We start from the raw sequence: 20,562 nt of genomic DNA on the forward strand, positions 1-20,562 counted from the left end.
TACCTAAAGACTATTCACAGCCAAAAAATGAAAGTGCTTGAATGTATTGTTAAGCCGGACGTATTACTTGGGTTGTGTCGCCGTCAAAGGACTCCGTGGGAGGGAGATATATAAAGACCTTGCACAGCTTCAGCAGTTTAATATTCTTCCTTAGTAGTACAATTATTCACTCTTGACTGGCCACTAGCACAACACTATCCCCCCCTCTTAATTGTGATCGTCCCGATCACACACTTAACTATATACAAACATAAGAGTGATGCGTCGAAAACCAGCTGAGTACTAAGGAGTTGAAGGGAAATAAGTGCAAGAAAATATGTATTCCCTACTTCATTTAACTCTGATTTTCGTATGTGTAATTTTACATTATGGTTACAATTTTATGCTCGTGTGATGCAGAATTTTCTCAGGAAGATGATGGTGGTCTCAGTTTTTCGTAAAAATGAATGTTGGGGTCAGGAAACAGGGTGAGAGTGAGGTGTGTGAAGTCGTCGGTTTGGGCAGACGACGAGGATGGGGCGGGGCTTAATTAGGCTCGAGGAAGGGGCGGAGCTTATCGAGACGCCAGCCAATCATCGTCCAGGATGAGATGCCGTGAACATTTCTATTTATATTTTTTATTCACCGACAATTGCTTCATAGGGTATATAACAAAAAATCCACATCTTATTTTATTTTATTGTAGTAGTTTATAACAAAAAAAACATCCGAGAGGTCCTAATTAAAAAGCTCATTTCAAAATTTGGCTCTTCACGTTCTATGAGAGTGACGATACCTCTCTATACTTGCCTTGGTGCCAGCAGGCTGGACGAAAGCCATCATCGTCCCAGTTTACAAGGGGAAGGGCAGGAGAGCGGAATGTGGGAGCCATAGAGGTATAAGTATCCTGAGTATACCCGGAAAGGTATATGGAAAAGTCATAATAGAGAGGGTGCAAAGACTTACAGAAGAGAAAATCAGTGAAGAACAAGGAGGCTTCAGGAAGGGAAGGGGATGTGTGGATCAAATATTTGCCTTCAGGATGGTAGTAGAAAAAATAATAGCAAAAGGAAAGAAACTATACGCTGCCTTCATGGATTTGGTCATTTGGAAAAAGCTTATGACAGAGTCGATTGGATTGCATTGTGGGATGTATTAAAGATTTATGGTGTGGGAGGAAAACTGCTTAGTGCAATAAAGTCTTTCTGTGAGGATGCATCTGCATGTGTCAAAATTACTGGAGAAACAAGTGAACATTTTGAGATAAAAGTGGGCTTAAGACAAGGGTGCATCATGTCACCATGGTTATTCAATATTTATATGGATGGTGTTATTAGAGAAATTAAGGGCAAAGTTGGAGAAGTTGGAGTAAGACTGTTCGATGAGGGAAGGAAGTGTGTACTGAATTCGATACTGTTTGCTGATGACAGGGTGCTCATTGCTGAAAATGAAAGTGATCTACAAAATTTGGTCAGTGTTTTTGATAGTGTCTGTAACAGGAGAAAGCTGAAAGTAAATGTCAACAAAAGTAAAGTGATGGTTTGTGAGCGAAGTAGAAGTGAGGTTGTAGATTTTGTATGCCCATATAGAGTGGGAATTGAATGTGAAAAAGAATGCAAAATAATTTTGAATGGTGAAGAAATGGAAGAGGTCAATGAGTTTAAGTACCTTGGATCAGTTATGTGTAAGCATGGTGGTACGGAGGGAGATATAAGAGAAAGGGCATTGCAAGGAAGAAGGGTGGTAGGGTCTTTGGGACGAATCATGAATGGCAGAAGTGTGAGCATGGAGGTAAAGAGGGATTTGAGAAATACAATAATAGTACCAACCCTCACATATGCAAGTGAAACGTGGGCCTGGAATGAAAGTCAGAGGTCTAGAGTGCAGGCAGTGGAAATGAGTTATTTGAGGAGTGCTTGCTGTGGGTGAGTAGAATGGATGGAATGAGTAATGAAAGTGTGTACGAGCGTTTTGGAATGTGTCACGGGGGTGAAGGGAAGAAGTGTGGAGTGGTGGAAGAAGTGAAGCGACAGACTTTAAAGTGGTTTGGCCACATGGAGCGAATGGAGGAGTGAGGAGAGTAAGTTGACCAGTGAGTGAGATAGAGGGAGGTAATGCTAGAGGACGACCTCCAGTGAAATGGAGAGATAGGGTGCAAGAGTACGTTATGGAGAGGGGGGAAAGATCTTTGAGAAACTTTGAGCAGGCAAGGAGGGAGTGTCTGGATAGAGAAAGTTGGAAGCTCTTCTGCTGCGGCCATCCTTTGGTGGGAACTCCTAGGAGCAGGCGTCGATGAAATGATGATGATGATGAAAATCCGGGAGCTGTTGCAAAGGCATATCCCGGGCCTCTCGCGCCAAAAGTTTGCCCGCACTGCTGAAGGCCACACACTCTCACACACACAACAAACATGCCACCCGCACCACAGGAAGATGGGGAAGTGTATTCAGAAGTTCTTTCCATGTATTACAAGAGGATTTTTCCCTACAAACAGTTCTTCAAGTGGCTGTCCTACGGCGAAGGTGAGATAAACCATGTGTAACAAATGCATCCTTATTCTTCTTCTTCGTGGGTGTTTTATGGTGCTAGTTAGGCTGTGGGCCCACAGCCTCTAGAGCCCCGTCAGTGGTAGTTGTTATCAGGAGTCGTTTATTGTGTTGGCCGTCCTGTCACCAGGGCGGGAGTTAGATCCTGTCGAGTTGCCCCGACTTCTGCAGGAAGGTTTGCGTGCACTTGAGGGCGTGGAAGGCAGTGTTGGGGCTGAGGGCGTCGCTGCCCAGCAGGTCCTCTAGGGTTGGCCTGTGAATACAGAGACTGGTCAAGGATGCTTTGAGGGTGGTGCGGAGGGAGTGGAATCTTGGGCAGTGGAGGAGGAGGTGTTCTGGTGTGTCAGGTTGTGTGGGGCACCATGGGCAGTGTGGGTCTTGGACTATGTTCAGTCTGTGCAGGTGGGCGTTGAGGCGGGTGTGTCCAATCCTTATGAGCTCAACTATTCATGGGGGTGAGCAGCAAGTACTATTGGCCCCACACTAAAGCCTATTGTTCCAGAAATTATTATACTGGTGGGTTAACTGCTGCCTCTGTGATAAAAGCTTGGATGTTAGCCCTATACAGGAGGACCGTGGGTACCACCACATCTGTTCTTACATTTTTCACCTAAATCCTTATGCATCGTGTAGTGCTGCTGGCATTGTTATAGAAACACACCCGTCTCTGTAGGACACCTTGGTGCTGTACAAAGTACTTACTGTACATAAAAAGCGCTGTCATATACAGAATGAAAAAAGAACTGATTGTGACCACAATTTTACAAAGGCCTTTGATTCAATAGACAGAAAAACACTTATCATATCACTGATGAATTACAAAGTCCACCCAAAAATTATTAATCTTTTAGCAAATATATATACAGATGACCTCACAGATAATATTTACTAAACCTTAACCACCTCTGGCAAAGTTAATACTTATATACACCATGGCTTTCTTTTTGGTCCCTGAATGCAGTGCAATAACAAGTGACTTCCGGAAAGGAGGAAATCCAATTCAGGGACTATCTATTGTTGAAAATAGGGGATAATAATTAACGAAAGCGTCGCCTCCTTTGGCGACGGCTGCCATGGCAACGGTGCTGCCGGTGTTGCAAGAAATACCTCACAGAAATAAGTTGCATATTCGTGAGGGGGGGTCAAGAGGGGTGAAGCTCCCCTGTTAGCTGTTAGGTTGTAAAGTTCAGTTGGAATAGTTTAAATATGCTCCTCCACCCTAAACCCTCTGTGAGCTATTTTGTGGCTGCGGTGGCAGCACCGACGCCATGGCGGCCGCCACCAGAGTAGGCGACGGCTTCATGAATTATTATCCCCTATTTTCAACAATAAATAATCCCTGAATTGAATTCTTTCTCCTGTCTGGAAGTCACTTGTCACTGCACTGCATTCAGGGACCAAAAAGAAATCCATGATGTAAGTATTAACTTTGCCAGAGGTGCCTAAGTTTTCGTAAGTTTTCCCCAACCTCACTAATATATTTCTAAATGGAAGTAAACAGATAACAATAAATATAACAAATGGCATAAGGCAAGGATGCAATGCCTCAACGTTCCTGTTTATAATTTTAAACTGTGAAAGGTAAATATGGAAATTCACTACGCTCCTCCAATATTGACCCCACGAGAATAATAACCTTTCCAAGGTCTCACATACTGTTGTACTTCTCTAGTTTTACCGGTGCATCATACATGTGGGGCGGGGGTCCGGGGGGGCTGTGCCCCCCCAGGTTCAGGTTCAGGTAGATTGCGGAAGTCTTGCCTTTGAATCAGCACTTCCTGATGTGGTCTTGCGGTCTGGGTCTTGTATCTGATTTAGCTTCACTATATTGATTTTATCTTTTTCTCTCGTATTTCCTTCCCAGAATTTATAAATCGTTCTTTTACTTTGTTCAATCACTTGCTCATCAAAAAGGAGTCTTCCAATTATATTTTCTTCGTCCTTGTCATAGGGTCGTTGCAACATAAAAAAAAATTCCCCCGTTCTTCCCTCTAAGCATCACACTGCAGCAGAAAGTGGTTCAAATCTTCTTTAACCTGAGAATGTCGGCAGACCCTTTTCAGGGCTTTCACGAGTTGTGGCTGTGGTACGGTGGACCCTAAAAAGGGCTCGCCATAAAACCCCTAATTCGAGCTAATTGTAGGCGGTGGTGGCATAGCGCAACCCACCATGAATGCTCTGGGTCATTGTGGTGGGTGAGTGATATTGAGGTGGGCTTTTTTGTCATAAGTGGTGCTGTAAGGTCATGGCATACTTGGCTTGATGCCAAGCGTCACGAGACTATTTATTTTGTAACAAACACCACCCAAAAAGAATGGAGTTTGAGTAAAAGTAATTATTTTTAACGGCTTTATGGATGAGAGATTAGTACTCTGATGTACGTTCCTTGCTGTTTTCTTAGTCTTAAAATGCAGTGTAATTTTGTCGTTTCTCAGCCACTTCTTGGCTTTCCCATAGCCGAAGCCCTCGGGTTAACAGTTTCACACATTACACAGGTTGTTGGCTCATTCTTAAATCTTTTTCTATCCCCAAGGTTCAGATTATTTGTATGGCATTTAAACATAATGATCGACTCTTCACTGTTGTCATATATTTCCTCTTGCCCTCCAATTTCTTTTCTCCATTCTCTATACAGCTTTAAACTTTCCTTTTCTTGCAAGGTGCTTTTCCACTTTTCTGTGTCCCATTTTTTCACTTTTTCACCAACTTTAGCATTACTTACTGCAGTTCCCCTGATCCCCACTAATTTTCTGTTCTCCAACAAACCCTTTATACATTTATTCTTCCTCTTTTTCCAATCTCATTTCTTCAACCACCCTCTCTAGGAGGTTGTTACTTTCCCCTCTCAATATGTGCTGCAAGTATTTCAGTTGCCCCTCCATTATCCTTCTCTTCATGCTGGAAATTCATATTTCCCCACTTAACGCCGCTTCTTGTGTGTAGCTAGGTGCTCCCAGTATTTTCCGTCCTACACTGTTTTCTATTCTTTGCAGTTTTTGTATTTCTTCTTTGTTAAAATCAATCACATTTGCACCATATAAGATTCCTGGTAGGGCTATACTTTTCCAATACACCTTTCCTATTGTTAATCTTGCACAGCTTCTAGCAATTACGGAGTATGTTAGGTTGGCCATTTTTTCCGCTTTTTCCTGCATTATTTGTTTTTGCTCTTTGAATAAGTTTCTGCTGTCATTAACAGTTACTCCTAGGTATTTCAATTTGTTGCTAACCTTTATACCTTCTATTTCATTAGGTTTTTCTTTCATATTAAATATAATATTATTGCTTTTTTGCTTATTCATTTCTAGGCCACATTCTCTCCCTGATGCCAGTACTTGTTCTATCACCTCTTTTGCATCTTCTACACTACTTACAAGTAACATTTCATCGTCTGCAAAGAGGAGTGATGTTATGTTAAAGTTCTCGTCTCTGTACCCTTTGTTCAGCTTCTCCAACTGATGCATAATTTTATGTGACTAATTTGAACAATGTTGTTGAACCCGTGCATCCCTATCTTATTCCGCTGCTGACTTCTATCGTTAGCTTTTCTTTTTCATCTAGCCTGACTTTAGTTAGGTCCCCATTGTACAATAGCTTTCTCATTTATGTTATATTCCATTAGCATTTTTACCATTGAGTCCCTCTTTATGCTATCAAATGCTTTTGCAAAGTCAATTGATATTACTATTAGTGGCTTTTTATTCTTAAATGACTTTTCTACACAATGTCTCAAAATAAGAATATTGTTCACCATTCTTGCACCAGCCGTAAATCCTGCCTGATTTTCTTTTCCCCAGTGATTTTTATTAACTTGTTCTTCAATACCCATCCTTATTACAGCCATTAGTAGCTTGTATCCTATGTTTGTCAGAGCTATTGGTCGATATTCATTTACTTTTGGTTTTCTTACTTTGGGGATCATGACTGTTTCACTCTCCTTCCACTCCTCTGGTATTTCCCCTGTCTGTAGTGCATGTTTGAATGTTTCTTCTAGAGTTTCCAACAATGTCCTGTCTTCTAAGAGTACTTTATAAAACTCCGGTTTTACTCCATCAGGGCCTGCAGCTTTTTTATTCTTTAGTTTAATTAAGCACCTTTTAACTCTCCAGTTATAATTTCATCTTCTAGGTATGTCACTCTCTCCCCTGAAATTGTCTCCCCCTCACCATCTCAAGTTTAGTATTCTCCCTCTTTTTTACATACTTCTCCCTAGTCCTGTCATTCCACACCTTGTTAATGTTGTTTTGGTGCTTCTCGTATATATCTCTCCAGTATGTCTCAACCTGTGATCTTACTTCTTCTCTTTCCAGTTTTCTGTTGTCCCTGCTATACACATTATCTATCAACTTTTCTGTCTCCTTTTCTTTGTCTCCCTGTAACATCCTTATATACTTCCAAGTGTTCTTGCCGTTACTTTTGTCCTCTTTTATTTCCTTTGCTTTCTTTTCATCACTTATTCTCATCTCCTTTTTAACTAATAATTGTACAGTCACCCCCCGCCGTTCGCGGTCTCACCCATCGCGGTTTCGCGTATTCGCGGTCAACTAATTGTGACCCCCCCCCCCGCTTATACGCGGCCCCAGTTTCGCGTATACGCGGATGCATTGACGCTAAATAGGAAGGCAGAGAGGAGGGAGGGAGGCAGAGAGGAGGGGGGAAGGGAGAGAGGAGGGAGGAAGGCAGAGAGGAGGGAGGGAGGGAGGCAGAGAGAAGGGGGGAAGGGAGAGAGGAGGGAGGAAGGCAGAGAGGAGGGAGGGAGGGAGGCAGAGAGGAGGGAGGGAGGCAGAGGAGGGGGGGCGGGAGAGAGGCGGGAGGACGGCAGAGTGGGGGGTGGGAGGGAGGCAGAGAGGAGGGGGGAAGGGAGAGAGGAGGAGGCAGAGAGGAGGGAGGGAGGAGGCAGAGGGAGGGGGAAGGGAGAGAGGAGGGGAAGGGAGAGAGAGGGAGGAAGGCAGAGGAGGGAGGAGGGAGGCAGAGAGGAGGAGGAGGCAGAGAGGAGGGGAAGGGAGAGAGAGGAGGGAAGAAGGCAGAGAGGAGGGCGGGAGGGAGGCCGAGAGAAGGGGGGCAGGGAGAGAGGAGGGAGGCGGGGCAATGGACGTTAGGTTGCTCCTGAGTGACGTCACGGTTAGACTGTGACGTCATGCTTTCCTATTGGCCAGCAGCTCACTCAGGGACGACTGCTATTGGTCGAGATTTTCTCATAGCAACATTATCCTAAAAAAAAAAATTCGCGCCGCCACACTGCAGTGTTGCCAGATTGGGCTACTTATCGCAAATTGGGCTACTTTTGGGTCTTCTGTGCTACTAAATTTTGACCCCAGGGTGAGTGTTGATTACATATTGTTGTCTAACAAGGTCTTGTCTCATTTCAGTCATTAAAAAGAACGAAAAAAACATGTTTTATATGACGTGTCAGAGGTGACTTCCCCAAATGCATATTTTCCCATAGGGTTATAGTCCCGCCGTCATGGGTTTTCATGATCGCTACCAAGTCCGAATCTAAATACCCGCGAACGGCGGGGGATGACTGTACTTTTTCTTTTTGATCCATATACTTTTGTTTCCACTTGGCTGCTTCCTCCTCAGCCTTTGCATTCCTCCTCCTCTTATTGTACATTCTCCTCACTTTTGTCTCTCCCGGATCTCTTTGGTAAACCATGCCGGTTCTTCTTCGACTTCTTTAACCCCTATATTCTTCCGCCTATAATGGCCCTTGAGATATCCATTGGCTGTCTTGATTATCCTCTGTTCTAGGTCCCTTATACTTTTAACTCTGTCATCTAAAACACTAGCTTTAAGTTTTTCTCCATATATCTTTAGTGAAGCTTTGTCTGTTTTATAATACAGTAAACCCTCTTGTATCCGGGTTAATAGAGCCACGGGGGCACCCGGATATGGGAAAACCCCGGATATGGTGTAGGTTAAGTCTACAGAACCGAAAACCCAACTTTGGATCATGGCCTGCCATAAAGGCAACGGCAGAGTACTGCATAGGTGCTTCTGTCCATACTCATAATATGGTACGCCCCATGGCTTTGTAGCAGTCAATCTGCACCAGGGAGTGAAATGCGCGCGATTGACGTGCTCTGGGCGCTGAGAAAAGGGTTCGAGCAGCGTCGTCAAGGTTAGCACTTGCGGCAATCTCTCCCTGGCTTATTGCAGTCCTGCTGTACCTTGGGGGGATCTGTTACTTGGGATTTGGCAATTAGGCGCGACAGCCTCAGCCGCTAACCCATTGCTGGGGTGCCTAGCCCCGTGTTCACAGGCAGCAGCTAATGTTCCCCTGCCTGGCCAATAACATCAGCAGGGCCTGGACCCAACCCAGAAAAGCCCAGGTATTTGTGGCAGCTTAACTGCCCAAGTCTGCACCATTGTGTTTACTATGTAGGCTTTCTAGCAGACCCAGCACTGCCACAAGAAATTTTTACGGGTCCAGTTTTACAACTGGAAGGCTGATGCTCTGTGCTGTTCTAAAGTGTGCGCCCTTGGCTTTGTCACTGCGTAGCTGCGTTAGCAACCTCGTGGCTACGAGCACTGCAGGCTTTACCACCCGGGTCAACCAGAAGGCATACCAGCGATACCCAAAGCGGTCCGGGCCGGCAACGGGCATCAAGTGCTTAAAGCAGGCTTCTATACGGACGCCCGGGCAGGCACCCCAGCGCGCTGCCCTTTTAAGCCTGGCAATGAGCTTGAAGGCCCACAGACGCCGGGCAAGTATGCCAGGCCGCCCCACTCTGAGTGTGAGTGGGGAGGATAACCAAGGAGTCAATAACAACCTGGCGCATCCGCTTGCACGGTGATCTGTTGCTGTTTAGTTACACTGTGTTGCCCTTGCGAGCCAGGGGGGGCGGGTACCCCCTGCACAGTGCATCCAGCGGGACCACAAGAAGTAACCACGATTTACGGCCAGCCCGCACCTCCAGATCGCCCTGGCCCATGGGACTCCTGAACCCCTGCGGGCCCCTTTACTCGCCTTACCGTAAGCATGGTAAAATCCTTCTTTCACATGTCGGACCGAGGGTGGTACTTATCTGCATTTCTTATTCCGCCCTCACTCCCGCAGGAGTGCTAGCAGACCCGCACGCCTTCTCCACGAGGACGGAGCCCTGCTCACCTAGTCCAGTCTGGATTTAGGCAGTCATCAAGGCTTAAGCTAGGGTTTGCACTGTGTGTTTCATTTAAACAGTCCTTTAACTCTTGTCACTTCGATATGGTCTGCAGCGCTCGGCAAGAACGTTTACGTGCCAGTTGTACTGCGAAGCTTACAGCTTTCCTGCGAACCTTTGCACCAGGATGTCAATATCATTGCTACATGCAGGCTGGGGCGCGCCTTATGGGTGCGGTACACTGCCTGGGCAGAGCTTAGAGACATCGCGCGGGGAATTTGAACAACTTTTGGCGGCGCGCGGCAATTTTTTTTCTGGAAAAAATCAAATATTTTTTAAAACTCCCTGATACGGGCGAGGTCAGATACGGTGCACCCGGATAACTGAGGGTTTACTGTACTCTCTTGTTATCCATGATTTCCTGTTATACCTTTTCCTTTCTCGCCCCACATTTAGGTGAATTTCCACAAGATTATGGTTGGTCAAATCAAACTTTTCCTGTTCCTCATCATTTCTCATCATGCTATATTTTTTGTAAAATTTATTTGTCACTAAGGCATTGTCTATAACTTTTCCTGTACCTCATCAATTCTCATCATGCTATATTTTTTGTAAAATTCATCTGTCACTAAGGCGTAGTCTATGACACTTTTCTGTGTATCACGTGACCATGTGTATAGCCCCTCACACTTAATGTCATTGAGCATTGTGAGCTTATACTTTTCTAGCCAATCTAAAATCATTTTGTCATTAGCATCTAGGCTCTGATCACCTTTGTATCCTATATGGCCATTAAAATCTCCTATGATCAATAATGGGTCATCTGTTCTACTCTCCAGAAACTTTTCTATTTCATCTCTTATGAGTTTGTTTCTCTCCATCTGTAACACTAAAATAAACTACTATAAATACAACTTCCCATCCCCTTATACTCCCTTTAGCTACTAAGATATCTTTACATTTGGTTGTTATTTTATAAAAGTGTATATCATTATTGTTTTTATGCAGAATCATCAACCCTCCACCTTTTTTTGTCTTTCGTCTCTCATCTGTTCTGTTATAATGACACTATTCCTGAAGCTTACATCTCTTATTTTCTTCTGAGTTTCACTTAGGCAGATAATGCTGTTCTCAGCAATAAGGTCCTCAATTTCCTTCACTTTAACCTTTGTAAGGCCTTGAATGTTAATAGCCTTAATGATAAAGCTGTCTTCTTTTCTATTACTAAGTTCATTACGTATACTTAGTACTACTTACGTCATTATGTTTCCCTTCCCGTCACTCCCTCCTCTGAGCTCATACCACCTTGCCCTTCTTGATGATCCATTGCCCACCTTCTCTATACTTCTCTTGAGCTCTTCCCGCAGCTGGTTATTCTCCTCTCTCTCTTTCTTGGTAAGGTCTGGGACAATGAATATCTCCTTAATCATAGTGTCCTCACTATGTCACAGCTCTTTACCCTCTGCCACCAACGCCCACTTAACCCCCTCCTCGCTGAGCTGTCACTGCTCGCACGACCAATATGAAACATCTTTTCAATCTTGACGTCCTGCACTTTCAACACATGGTAGAAGATTTTCTTGCACAATTTTTTATCTTCTGCCTCCTCTTCCTTGCCTGATTCTTTCTCTCTTTCAGGTACGTTAAACATAACAATATTTTTCTTCCTCTTTTCCTTCTGCATTTCTTCCAGGTTTTCCACTACTTTTTCAGTGACTTTATGCACCATTTCCTCCTCTCTGGCATTCCATTTTTTCTCCAGATTTTCAATCATTCTCTTAAGATCATCATTAGCCTTTCTCAACTGGCTCAGCTCCTCCGTAACATTACCCAACCCTTGCTCATTCCGTTGGTTGTTGTCTTCCACTCCTCGCTTAGGCTTATCATCGTTATCTGTGAATCCTGCATTTACTGATTCCTCAACCTCCTTACTCCCGCTCCACTTTTTCTCTATGGCTTGCATTTTGTTGTTTACCTCTGCATTCTTCTTTTTCACGGCCTTTAGCTCCTCTCTCATTTTCGCATTATCCTCCTGATCTAATTTCCACTCCCTACTGCAGGGCTTACAGAACCACACGCTCATATTCTTGATAGCTTTCATACCTGCCACAGTTAGCTCCTCACATACCCTGTGCCTCCAAAATCCACTTCTTGTGCACTCCACGCCGTCTGATTCCACCCAGTGATCACAGGTGGTACAGACCTCATGCTTGGCCTTCACTTCATCACTGCAACTACCACTAATACCGTCTTCATTAACTTTTCCAGCGTATTCACACCTGCACTCCTTCACTCTTCCACCTCCGTCACTACCACTTTTGTTTTCCTTACTGGTAGCCATACCTTTTTGATCTTTTGTTTTGGAAGCCTGACCCAGAGCTACCACCTTCCAATGCCCCCCCCCCCGCGCTAGAAGTTAGGTTATGTAAAGTTCGGTTGGAGTAGTTTAAATATGCTCCCCACCCTAAAACCCTGATTTCCCATGGGTCCCCCAAGATCGTTCGGGGAAGGAGATTAGGCCTTTTTCTTTACTTTTAAGTACTTGTGCCTTCATATTATAGTTGAGGTACATGTATTTCATCCCTTAAATGTGGAGGTGTAATATCGTATTTTGGAGGCGTGATATCGTATTTTGGAGGCGTGATGTCGTATTTTGGAGGCGTGGAGTCAATCTCCACAATTACCCTATAAATAATTACAAAATTAGAAATGATGGACATAGGCTTTAAAATGAATACTTCAAAATACCCATTTATATTATGCAGATGACAGCTTACTCTTATCACACTCAGTAGAAGAAGCAGCAGAAAGTATAGAAAATATACAGCAAATAGCAGAAAGATATGGATTAATAATAAATAAAGAAAACAGCAATATACTTATATATAACAAAAAAGAACAAGAAATTAGTATTGAAAACATTCTAGTGACACAAAGTATAACATACCTAGGAGTCAAAATAACTAACAACAAAAACTGCTTCAAAGACTTCAAAAGACAAAGACTAAGCAAAGCTAGTGAGTTAGCTAACATTACATACAGTGTAATAGCACGATGCTTTAATAGAGTACTAATTGGCAAAACTTATTGGAAGGGAATGGTACTGTCAGCAGTACTCTTTTCAGCTGAAATTATGGACCTCACCGAAGAAGAGACTACTAAATTACAAATAGAAAACTGTCAACAGGGCAATATTATAAGTCCCAACCTATGCCGTCAACAGTGCCCTAACGGGGGATATTGGTGCCTCATCTTGATATGCCAGAGACATGAAAATTAAAGTACTATTTGCTAAGCACTTTCTGAAAGAAGACAGAAATAACTTGGCCAGAAATATATTCCTTAGAGAAATAGAAAACATTAACACAAAGTGGACTAAAACCTTTAGGAAATATGTGAATGAATGAAATATAAATTTAGCACAACTTGATTGCCTGACAAAGAATACTATAATAGAAAAAGTCAGGAAATGGGACTCAACGAAATGGAAAAATTAAATACAGACAGTCAACATTAAGGATATATGAATTATACAAAAAGGACCTAATAGAAGAAACTTGGGCAGACAACACATTGGGAACAAAATTAATATTTAGGGGAGAGTCCGCCGTGAAAATATGGAAAATAATTTTTAAAAATACGAAATTGAGTTATATGGTCTATGGCAATACCCTATCCTTAGCTTTCAAATGGTAGAGTTTTTTTCAGTCAGGCATAATTTTAAATGCCAATAGCGCGGAGATTTAAATGGCTACTGCGTGGGCGTCACACGCTGCCTGCGGCGCATTAGCTGGCATGCCAGAGTATGGAATAAATGTTGGAAAATCAAACATGCAGCAATCTTCACGGTGAAGTTTGTAACCTGTGTAACAGTTTTGGAACACAATTATTGATAAGAAATGTTCAACCTGCTCAAAAATGTTTAGAGCAAATGAATACATAGAAAAAGGATTAGAAATGAGAGAAAAGAGAAGAATTACACTGAAGAAGACAATAAAGAAGAAGAGGAAGACGGACAAAGGAATTCCAACCGATAGCTATGCACCTGGAGAGTACTGACAGAACCTTGCAACAATGAGGGGTGTGGCGCGCCCGAACACCCTCGCCTTTGAGCGATTAATACCTTCATAAGGTGGGACAAGGTGCCTGATCCTTTTATGCACTTACTGATATGTGATTACTGATCCCATGAAATTCATATGAAGATGGCATTGACAATATAGTACTGTCACTGGGCCGAAGAACTTCAGCAAAACTTTAATCGCGTTTTTCTCAAAACTAGTACAAAATAAACAAAAGTATTTTTGTTTTTATTTTCCGCACGATTTTCATGAAACTTTAGGACATACAACATCATATATTGTACTAAAGTTCTACAAGATGTTTTTTTTGAAAAACGGCATAGTTTCGATGTTGGAAAATTTTCCAAAACAATTTTCAAAATTAAAAAAAACATTTTTACAGATTAACATAAACATTTTTTGAAAAAAAACATCTTGACAAATTGTTAGCATAGCAATGAATTATCAGATGTGCATGCCACAAGAAATTCAGTAAAATAATGTCTGAGAAAAATTAATGCAAATTTTTCATAAAAACAATGAAAAATAATTTTCTTAAATTTTCATTTCATCTGATCAGCTTGAAATTTTCATATGATAACAAAGGTACACTACTATATACAACATATTAATTATTCATGACCATAGATGCAATTTTAATCCACGGTGAACTTTCCCCTTAACCCTTTCCTTGCGCGCATTGTAGACGCGAGTATCCCCTCAGGCGCAGTCAGGCAGCCCAATTGGGGGTCTCTTTTAACCTCTGTATCTCAAAAACTGTTCATCACAGGTAAAAACCAAAAACACCATTGGAAAGAGGAGGTCCAGATCTATAGGAGTCGGTTATGTATGCCTCTCTTGCAAACGTACATGCACGTTCAGGGAGTGTTGAATGTTAACACTTACGTTGGTGCGTGCGTGCTGATCAGCCATATTGAGGGAACTGCGGACATTTTTTTCTTCAGATTCTGGCAAGGGAGCATTGCCAACTGCAATATTTACAACTATTTGGTCAAAGAATCAGTCAGGTGATAGGTGAAGCTATGCAAAAATGCTGCTATATTGGGCAAGAACATCCACCAGTTACTCGTCTGTACATTTGCCGCGCTGGGCTGATATGATTTTCCACCAAATTTAGTGAAGAATCCACTCAATTGGCAATCCTGTGTTGTGAGAATTAGTGCTGGAACACTCATACGCGGGAGATTTGAGTGCGGGTGGAGGTAGCAGCGGGCGTTTAGCGCCACCAGCAAATACGCCTAACGCCTGCTGCAAGCATTTAGCAATGAAAGGGTTAAGAGGAAGAACTAATACCCTAACTTTAAATTGGAGGAACAGATTTCAGAGGAAAAGTGAAGTGTCCATGTTGTGGTGCAGAATTAGAAACTTTTAAACATTTTCTGCTGGACTGTGAAGAATATGAAGAAATAAGACAAAATCAAAATTTTATACTGAACACAGAAATCCAAAGCAGAGACTACTTAATAGGCAATATATTAGCACTTCAGCCATTATCACTGTAAGAAATTGAAGACAGAAAAAATTATATCACAAAAATCTGGATCAGAAGAAAAGAGAAAATTCACCAAAACTAAGACTCAACAAGAACAATCAAGAATAGGGACCATAAGTGGGAGCTGTTACAAAGGCAATCCCATGCCTACTACTTGACTGGTATTGCCTTGCCGTCGCAAATCATTTGTTCGTGAGGTATAAGTTCTTAAAATAGGGGGGAGGGGGGTATATAGTGAAGGGTTCATTTCCATATACCTCATTTTGGCAGTGGAGCACAAGTCAGCAATTGTTAGGCTAGATTTAATTCAGTTGAGTTGTGAAAAATATCACAAAGTGATATTTTTCATCAAAACTGCTTGCATCGCTTCCCTTAAAGAGGTCGAGGAGGGTGAAGCCCCCCTCCCCCCTTCTGTTAGGTAGGTTAGGTTAAGTTAGGTTTGGTTAAATTTATTTGGGGCGGCAGCAATATGAAGCGTGGGACGGGACATGGCAGTGGCGTGTGTGGTCCAATTTGTGGGCCTGTGTTGCGAGAAATAACTCCTTGCAAAAACAAGTTGCGCTGCTGTCCACCACGCATGTGTACGGGGGAAATACACAGCAGGAAAAACATTAATTTACCTGGTTTTGTTCAATTAGTGTGTCCACTTCCGAGTGTGAGCGGTGAGTGAAATGAATAGACAGTCGTCATCATCATCATCGTTTAATGTCCATTTATTCCCTATGCAGGGGTTGGACGGGATATGAGCTTCCTCCACTGTTGCCGGTCCATAGCCATTTCTTCCGTGATGTTCAGCCTCCTCATATCTTCCTCCACCACCTTTCTTCACGTCTTCTTTGGTCTTCCTGGTGGTCTTCTGCCCTCTACCTCAAAGTTCATTGCACGTCTCAGGATGTGTTCTTCTTCTCTTCTCCTCACATGTTCAAACCACCTTAATCTGGTCTTACTCAGCAACTCCTCCAGGCCCTCCAGGCCACTCCTCCTCACCACTTCTTCATTTGAAATTCCATCTTGCCATCTGATTGCCATCAAATATCTAAGCATTCTCACATCACATCGTATCAATAGTGTTTCCAGCTGATTCATTGTAGCCCAAGTCTCAGCCCCATACAGGAGCACTGATCTCACACATGCTCTGTACACCTGTGCTCTGCTGCCAAGTGGGATATTCTGATTCACTATTAAGCTTGCCAGTTCCCTCCAGCTCATCCAAGCACAAGCTATCCTCCGTCTCACTGCAGCTTCTGCTCCTTCACACTGTATGACATCCCCAAGGTAGCAGAAGCTGTCCACTACCTCTACAGGGGCTTCACCCATCCGCATTTGCCTCACTTCCACCTCTATCTGTCCTCCTCCAACACAAGTCGGACAACGGAAGTCTACACCAGCTCTACGCACATCCCTTACACCCGAACATCTCTGATGACACCACCTTTCACATCCTGCACACCACACCGAATTCTCTCTCACCCCTCTCCACAGCAACCACATGGATATCTCCCACTCTCCATTCTTATCATCGGCTCCTGTCCAGATATCAAGACCTTTGTCTTTTCCATGTTCACCCTCAGCCCTTTTCTCTCCATTGCCCTCTTCCATGCCCTGAACTTTTCCAGCCTCCTCCTCTGATTCTGCCATTAACACCAGGTCATCTGCATACAACAGCTCCTTCAGGCCCTCTCTTCTAGCTTCTTTCGTAGCCTCCTGCATCACTACTATAAAATGCAGTGGGCTGAGTGCTGACCCTTGATGGACACCAACTCTGATGCTAAATTCCTCTGATATTCCAGCTGGAGCCTTCACTTTACTCATTGAGTTTTCATACAATGCCATCACCAATTTGATCAATCTCTCAGGAACTATCTGCCTTCTCAGAGCCCATGCTATCACTTGTCTTAGAATAGACAGTATGCATGTTGAACCTCTCTCTGTGAGTTGTTTTGTGGCTGCGGCGGTGTGTGCAACAGCCATTGAAAAGTCAGTCATTTAATGATTTGTAACAGAAACAATTATCACAATATTTCATAACACTGAAAACTGAAAAAAAATGTTTCGTTTGCCCAAGTGAGCCTAACACACTTGTAGAATTTTGCCCAGACACATAAACAATATGCCTCCCTCCCCCTCCCCGCAGGGCCCCACTGTTGACCCTTGATCGCTGGAAGGCCAACAAAACAACACGTGTCGGCAGATCTTAGGTGAAGATGGAGATGGCTTCTTCTGGAGTGTTCTATGGGGCTAGTTAGGCTGTGTCTGTCTTACAGCACCAACGCAGAACAGGTCAAAAGAAGAAGAAGAAGCGCAGTTTGTTTAGTTGGTCCTCTAGCGGAGCTCGGATAGAGAGAGCTTGAATGGGACGAGTTGTGAATGCCACCTATACAGACAACGTGCAGACAACATACACAATAAAAGAACTATACACCTACGTATATTATTAGGTTTGTTGGTATCATTTTACGTTTTTTTTAACAGTAATTTTATTGTATACCGGTATTTATCGTATGTAAGTATTTTCAAGCAACGGACCACCCTTCCCCCCTTTTAATCCGTTAAATCGAGGGCCGAGTGTACTGATGGTTAACCCATTCACTTCAGCTAAGTTGATGCTAGATCATTGTTATTGAGTACTTTGGGGTACAAAATAAACTGATTTGTGACAGATGTCATCCAGCCCTGATGCTCCTACTGTCAACTGACCCAGGAGTGACCTACTAATTGCTACGTACAGGTTGAGAATCCCTTATCCGAAACTCCAAAATCCAAAGTTTTTTTAATGCTGACATGATTTGTTATAAATGGGAAATTCCATAAAGTGAAGGGAAGATTCCACCACATACAGCTCTTATGTGCTGCTCAGGGTTGCCAGGTCGGTGGGTTACTCACCCAATTGAGGGGGTAAACCTACTGCTGCGTTGACACCTTGGGCGTAAAAACATCTACGCGCCAACACCGCGGGTTTTGGGATGGGATTGGGCGGGAACACATTCCATGACCTGGCAACACTGGTGCTGCTATGCAGTAGTTTGTTGTCAGCAGTCGATACAGTAACATTTTTGCTCGTTACTCATTGTGATTACCGTGTGTTGTCCGCTCTGTGGTGTAAAGATATTGTTAAAAATCTCCAAAGGGCCTGCTTATTCCGAAATCCGCAACACTTCCATTCCCGGGGATTTTGAATAAGGGATTCTCAACCTGTATCACCATGGGCTCCATTTTACTCAAATTTGAAGTTGTGCTTGTTGAACATTATCTGGTTTGTTTTGTGACATGTGGTTGTCACAGCTTGATGCGGCCACGAGGCACAAAATGCACCCCTTTGCCTCATGGGCTCATCAAACTGACACACATCGTGTCTCAAAACAAACATCTGGTATGGAAGTGGTTAATGAGCGCTACTTTTATCAAACTACAGTGAGACCTCAGTTTACGAGTTTAATTCATTAAGGAATTTTGCTCGCGCACCAAAGTACTTGTAAACCAAAATGAATTTCCCCATTGACATTAAGGTAAATCCCATTGATGCGTCCCATATCTCAAAAAAATATTTATATATAAATCATTTTACATGCTATTTTTTAAAGAATTGAAGTGATTATGCTAGCAAATAGCAATGATAAATAATATGAAACACAAATCAATGTGTTACGGTTGTTAAAGAGACTCCCACCACTGCTAACTATGCTCGAGGTGTAGGCTTCGCCCCAGGGTTTAGCAGCTGCCGTTTCCTCATTCTCGAGGAACTGGAACTACGTTCAACCACCAACATGAAGCTAACCCGACTTGTCATCCAAGATGGAGGATGAACGGGAGTCAGTCACGTCCAAGACGGCATACAAGCTGCTGAGTCTTGCCCTCCGTTCCTGTTGCGAGCATAGTATTCACCATTTGTGTTTTCTTCTTTGCAGCACCATCCCTTTTAACCATCTTTATTGGGGACATTGTTCAAGCACAAAGAACTCACATTGTAGTGCTGAAAACACGAGTGCACGGATGCTATATCTACGAGTTTACAATGTGGACTGAGACTAGAGCCGTCATCTGGTGGTCAAGAATTAATCCCAAATCTTGCAAAATTCTTGCGTTTCTTGTTCTGGCGCATCAGATTTTAAAGAATCCCTCCAATTTTTTTGCAAGAGTTAGGGGTCCTGCGCAGGCTGTGGCAGGGCTGGGTACTGTCACTGTCTTGCTGGCCGCACCTCCATAGGCCTATGGCGATGACCATTTCCTGAGTTTCCTATGGGTAACCCTGCCAGATGGGAGTGGATATAGAGTTCACGAGGTTACTATTGTGTTATTATTGCACCACCGACCATTTTAAAGCATCACTGTAGGATAAGTAAGAACTTCCCGGTATCAAAACATCATCATCATTAGAAACAAGAAAGTGAAACGATGCCATTTGTCAATATTTTGTAGAAAAAAGGATGTTTTAAGAAACTCCGTCGCATGGAATGACGCCAAGTAGCTACTCAAATACAGTCGTCCCTCAAATAGTACGGTTTCCAATAGTACAGTTTCGGTTTTATACGGGTTGTCAGATTTTTTTTAGGATTTTTAAATTTCCCGCTCGTCGCACCAAGTAACCATGGCGTGAGTGGCAACACTGTTCTACCAGACTGCCTCCCATGCACATCCCCTCAGTCCATGTGTGTGCACAGCATCAGGAACACTGTTTTGCCAGATTGAAAACTATGTGCTTTCCCTAAGTCCGTGTGTGTGCACAACCTTAGCTACACTTCTCCATTACCACATAACATGAACATAGGACCCAAGAGACAAGCCAAAACACCTGCTGAATACGTTGCGGTACGGAGAGCCTACCACATGAATCAGGGTCCCGCCTGCTGGCTCACCTACTCGCCGGCCAAAGTTGCCAGTTATGCATTTTCTGCTGTAGTGTTTCCATGCTGGGCAACGGAGCCATCCTGGCAGGGCTGCCAGCGAGCGAGCCATGTCATACACTCACACTCTCTTACTCTCTACCACATTTTCTATTGCTCTCTAATTCATACTTGAAATAAGATACGAAACGGTAATTGTGGAGACTGACTGCGCGCCTCCAAAATACGACATTACGCCTCCATATTATAAAGTTAATGGACGCATATTTAAACTACTCCAACCGAATTTTAAATATCCTGACCTCTAACAGGGGGGGCTTCGCCCCCGTCGACCCCTCCAGCGTGGTAACACTACACTGTGACTGTAGCAGAAAATGCATAACTGGCAATGTGGGCCCGTGGGTAACAGCTGATCCAGGCGGGACTTGAATTCCGTAAGAGTGCCCAGGAGTGTTTCTAAGGGGGGGGGGGGGCACTAATTTTATATGGATTTTCGAGTAGTACAGGGGTCCTGGGTCC

The 20,562-nt window shown here is 43.4% G+C and overlaps 1 protein-coding gene across 3 annotated transcripts in view; it reads left to right on the forward strand.

The window, feature by feature from the left end:
* Nucleotides 1-2,293: 2,293 nt before the first annotated feature.
* The window catches only part of LOC127007623 (DNA primase small subunit-like), a 72,240-nt gene continuing 53,971 nt past the window's right edge, over nucleotides 2,294-20,562 (forward strand). Inside the window, exon 1 of one of the 3 annotated variants that reach the window (XM_050878773.1) lies at nucleotides 2,294-2,501. In XM_050878773.1, coding sequence (XP_050734730.1) covers nucleotides 2,390-2,501 — 112 coding nt within the window. In that variant the 5' untranslated portion in view covers nucleotides 2,294-2,389. Of the gene's footprint in view, nucleotides 2,502-19,878; nucleotides 20,009-20,562 lie in introns of those variants that run through there. The other 2 variants (XM_050878774.1, XM_050878775.1) reach the window with 2 other exon arrangements.

This window comes from Eriocheir sinensis, chromosome 36, assembly GCF_024679095.1.
Source record: "Eriocheir sinensis breed Jianghai 21 chromosome 36, ASM2467909v1, whole genome shotgun sequence".
NCBI classification, from domain to species: domain Eukaryota; kingdom Metazoa; phylum Arthropoda; class Malacostraca; order Decapoda; family Varunidae; genus Eriocheir; species Eriocheir sinensis.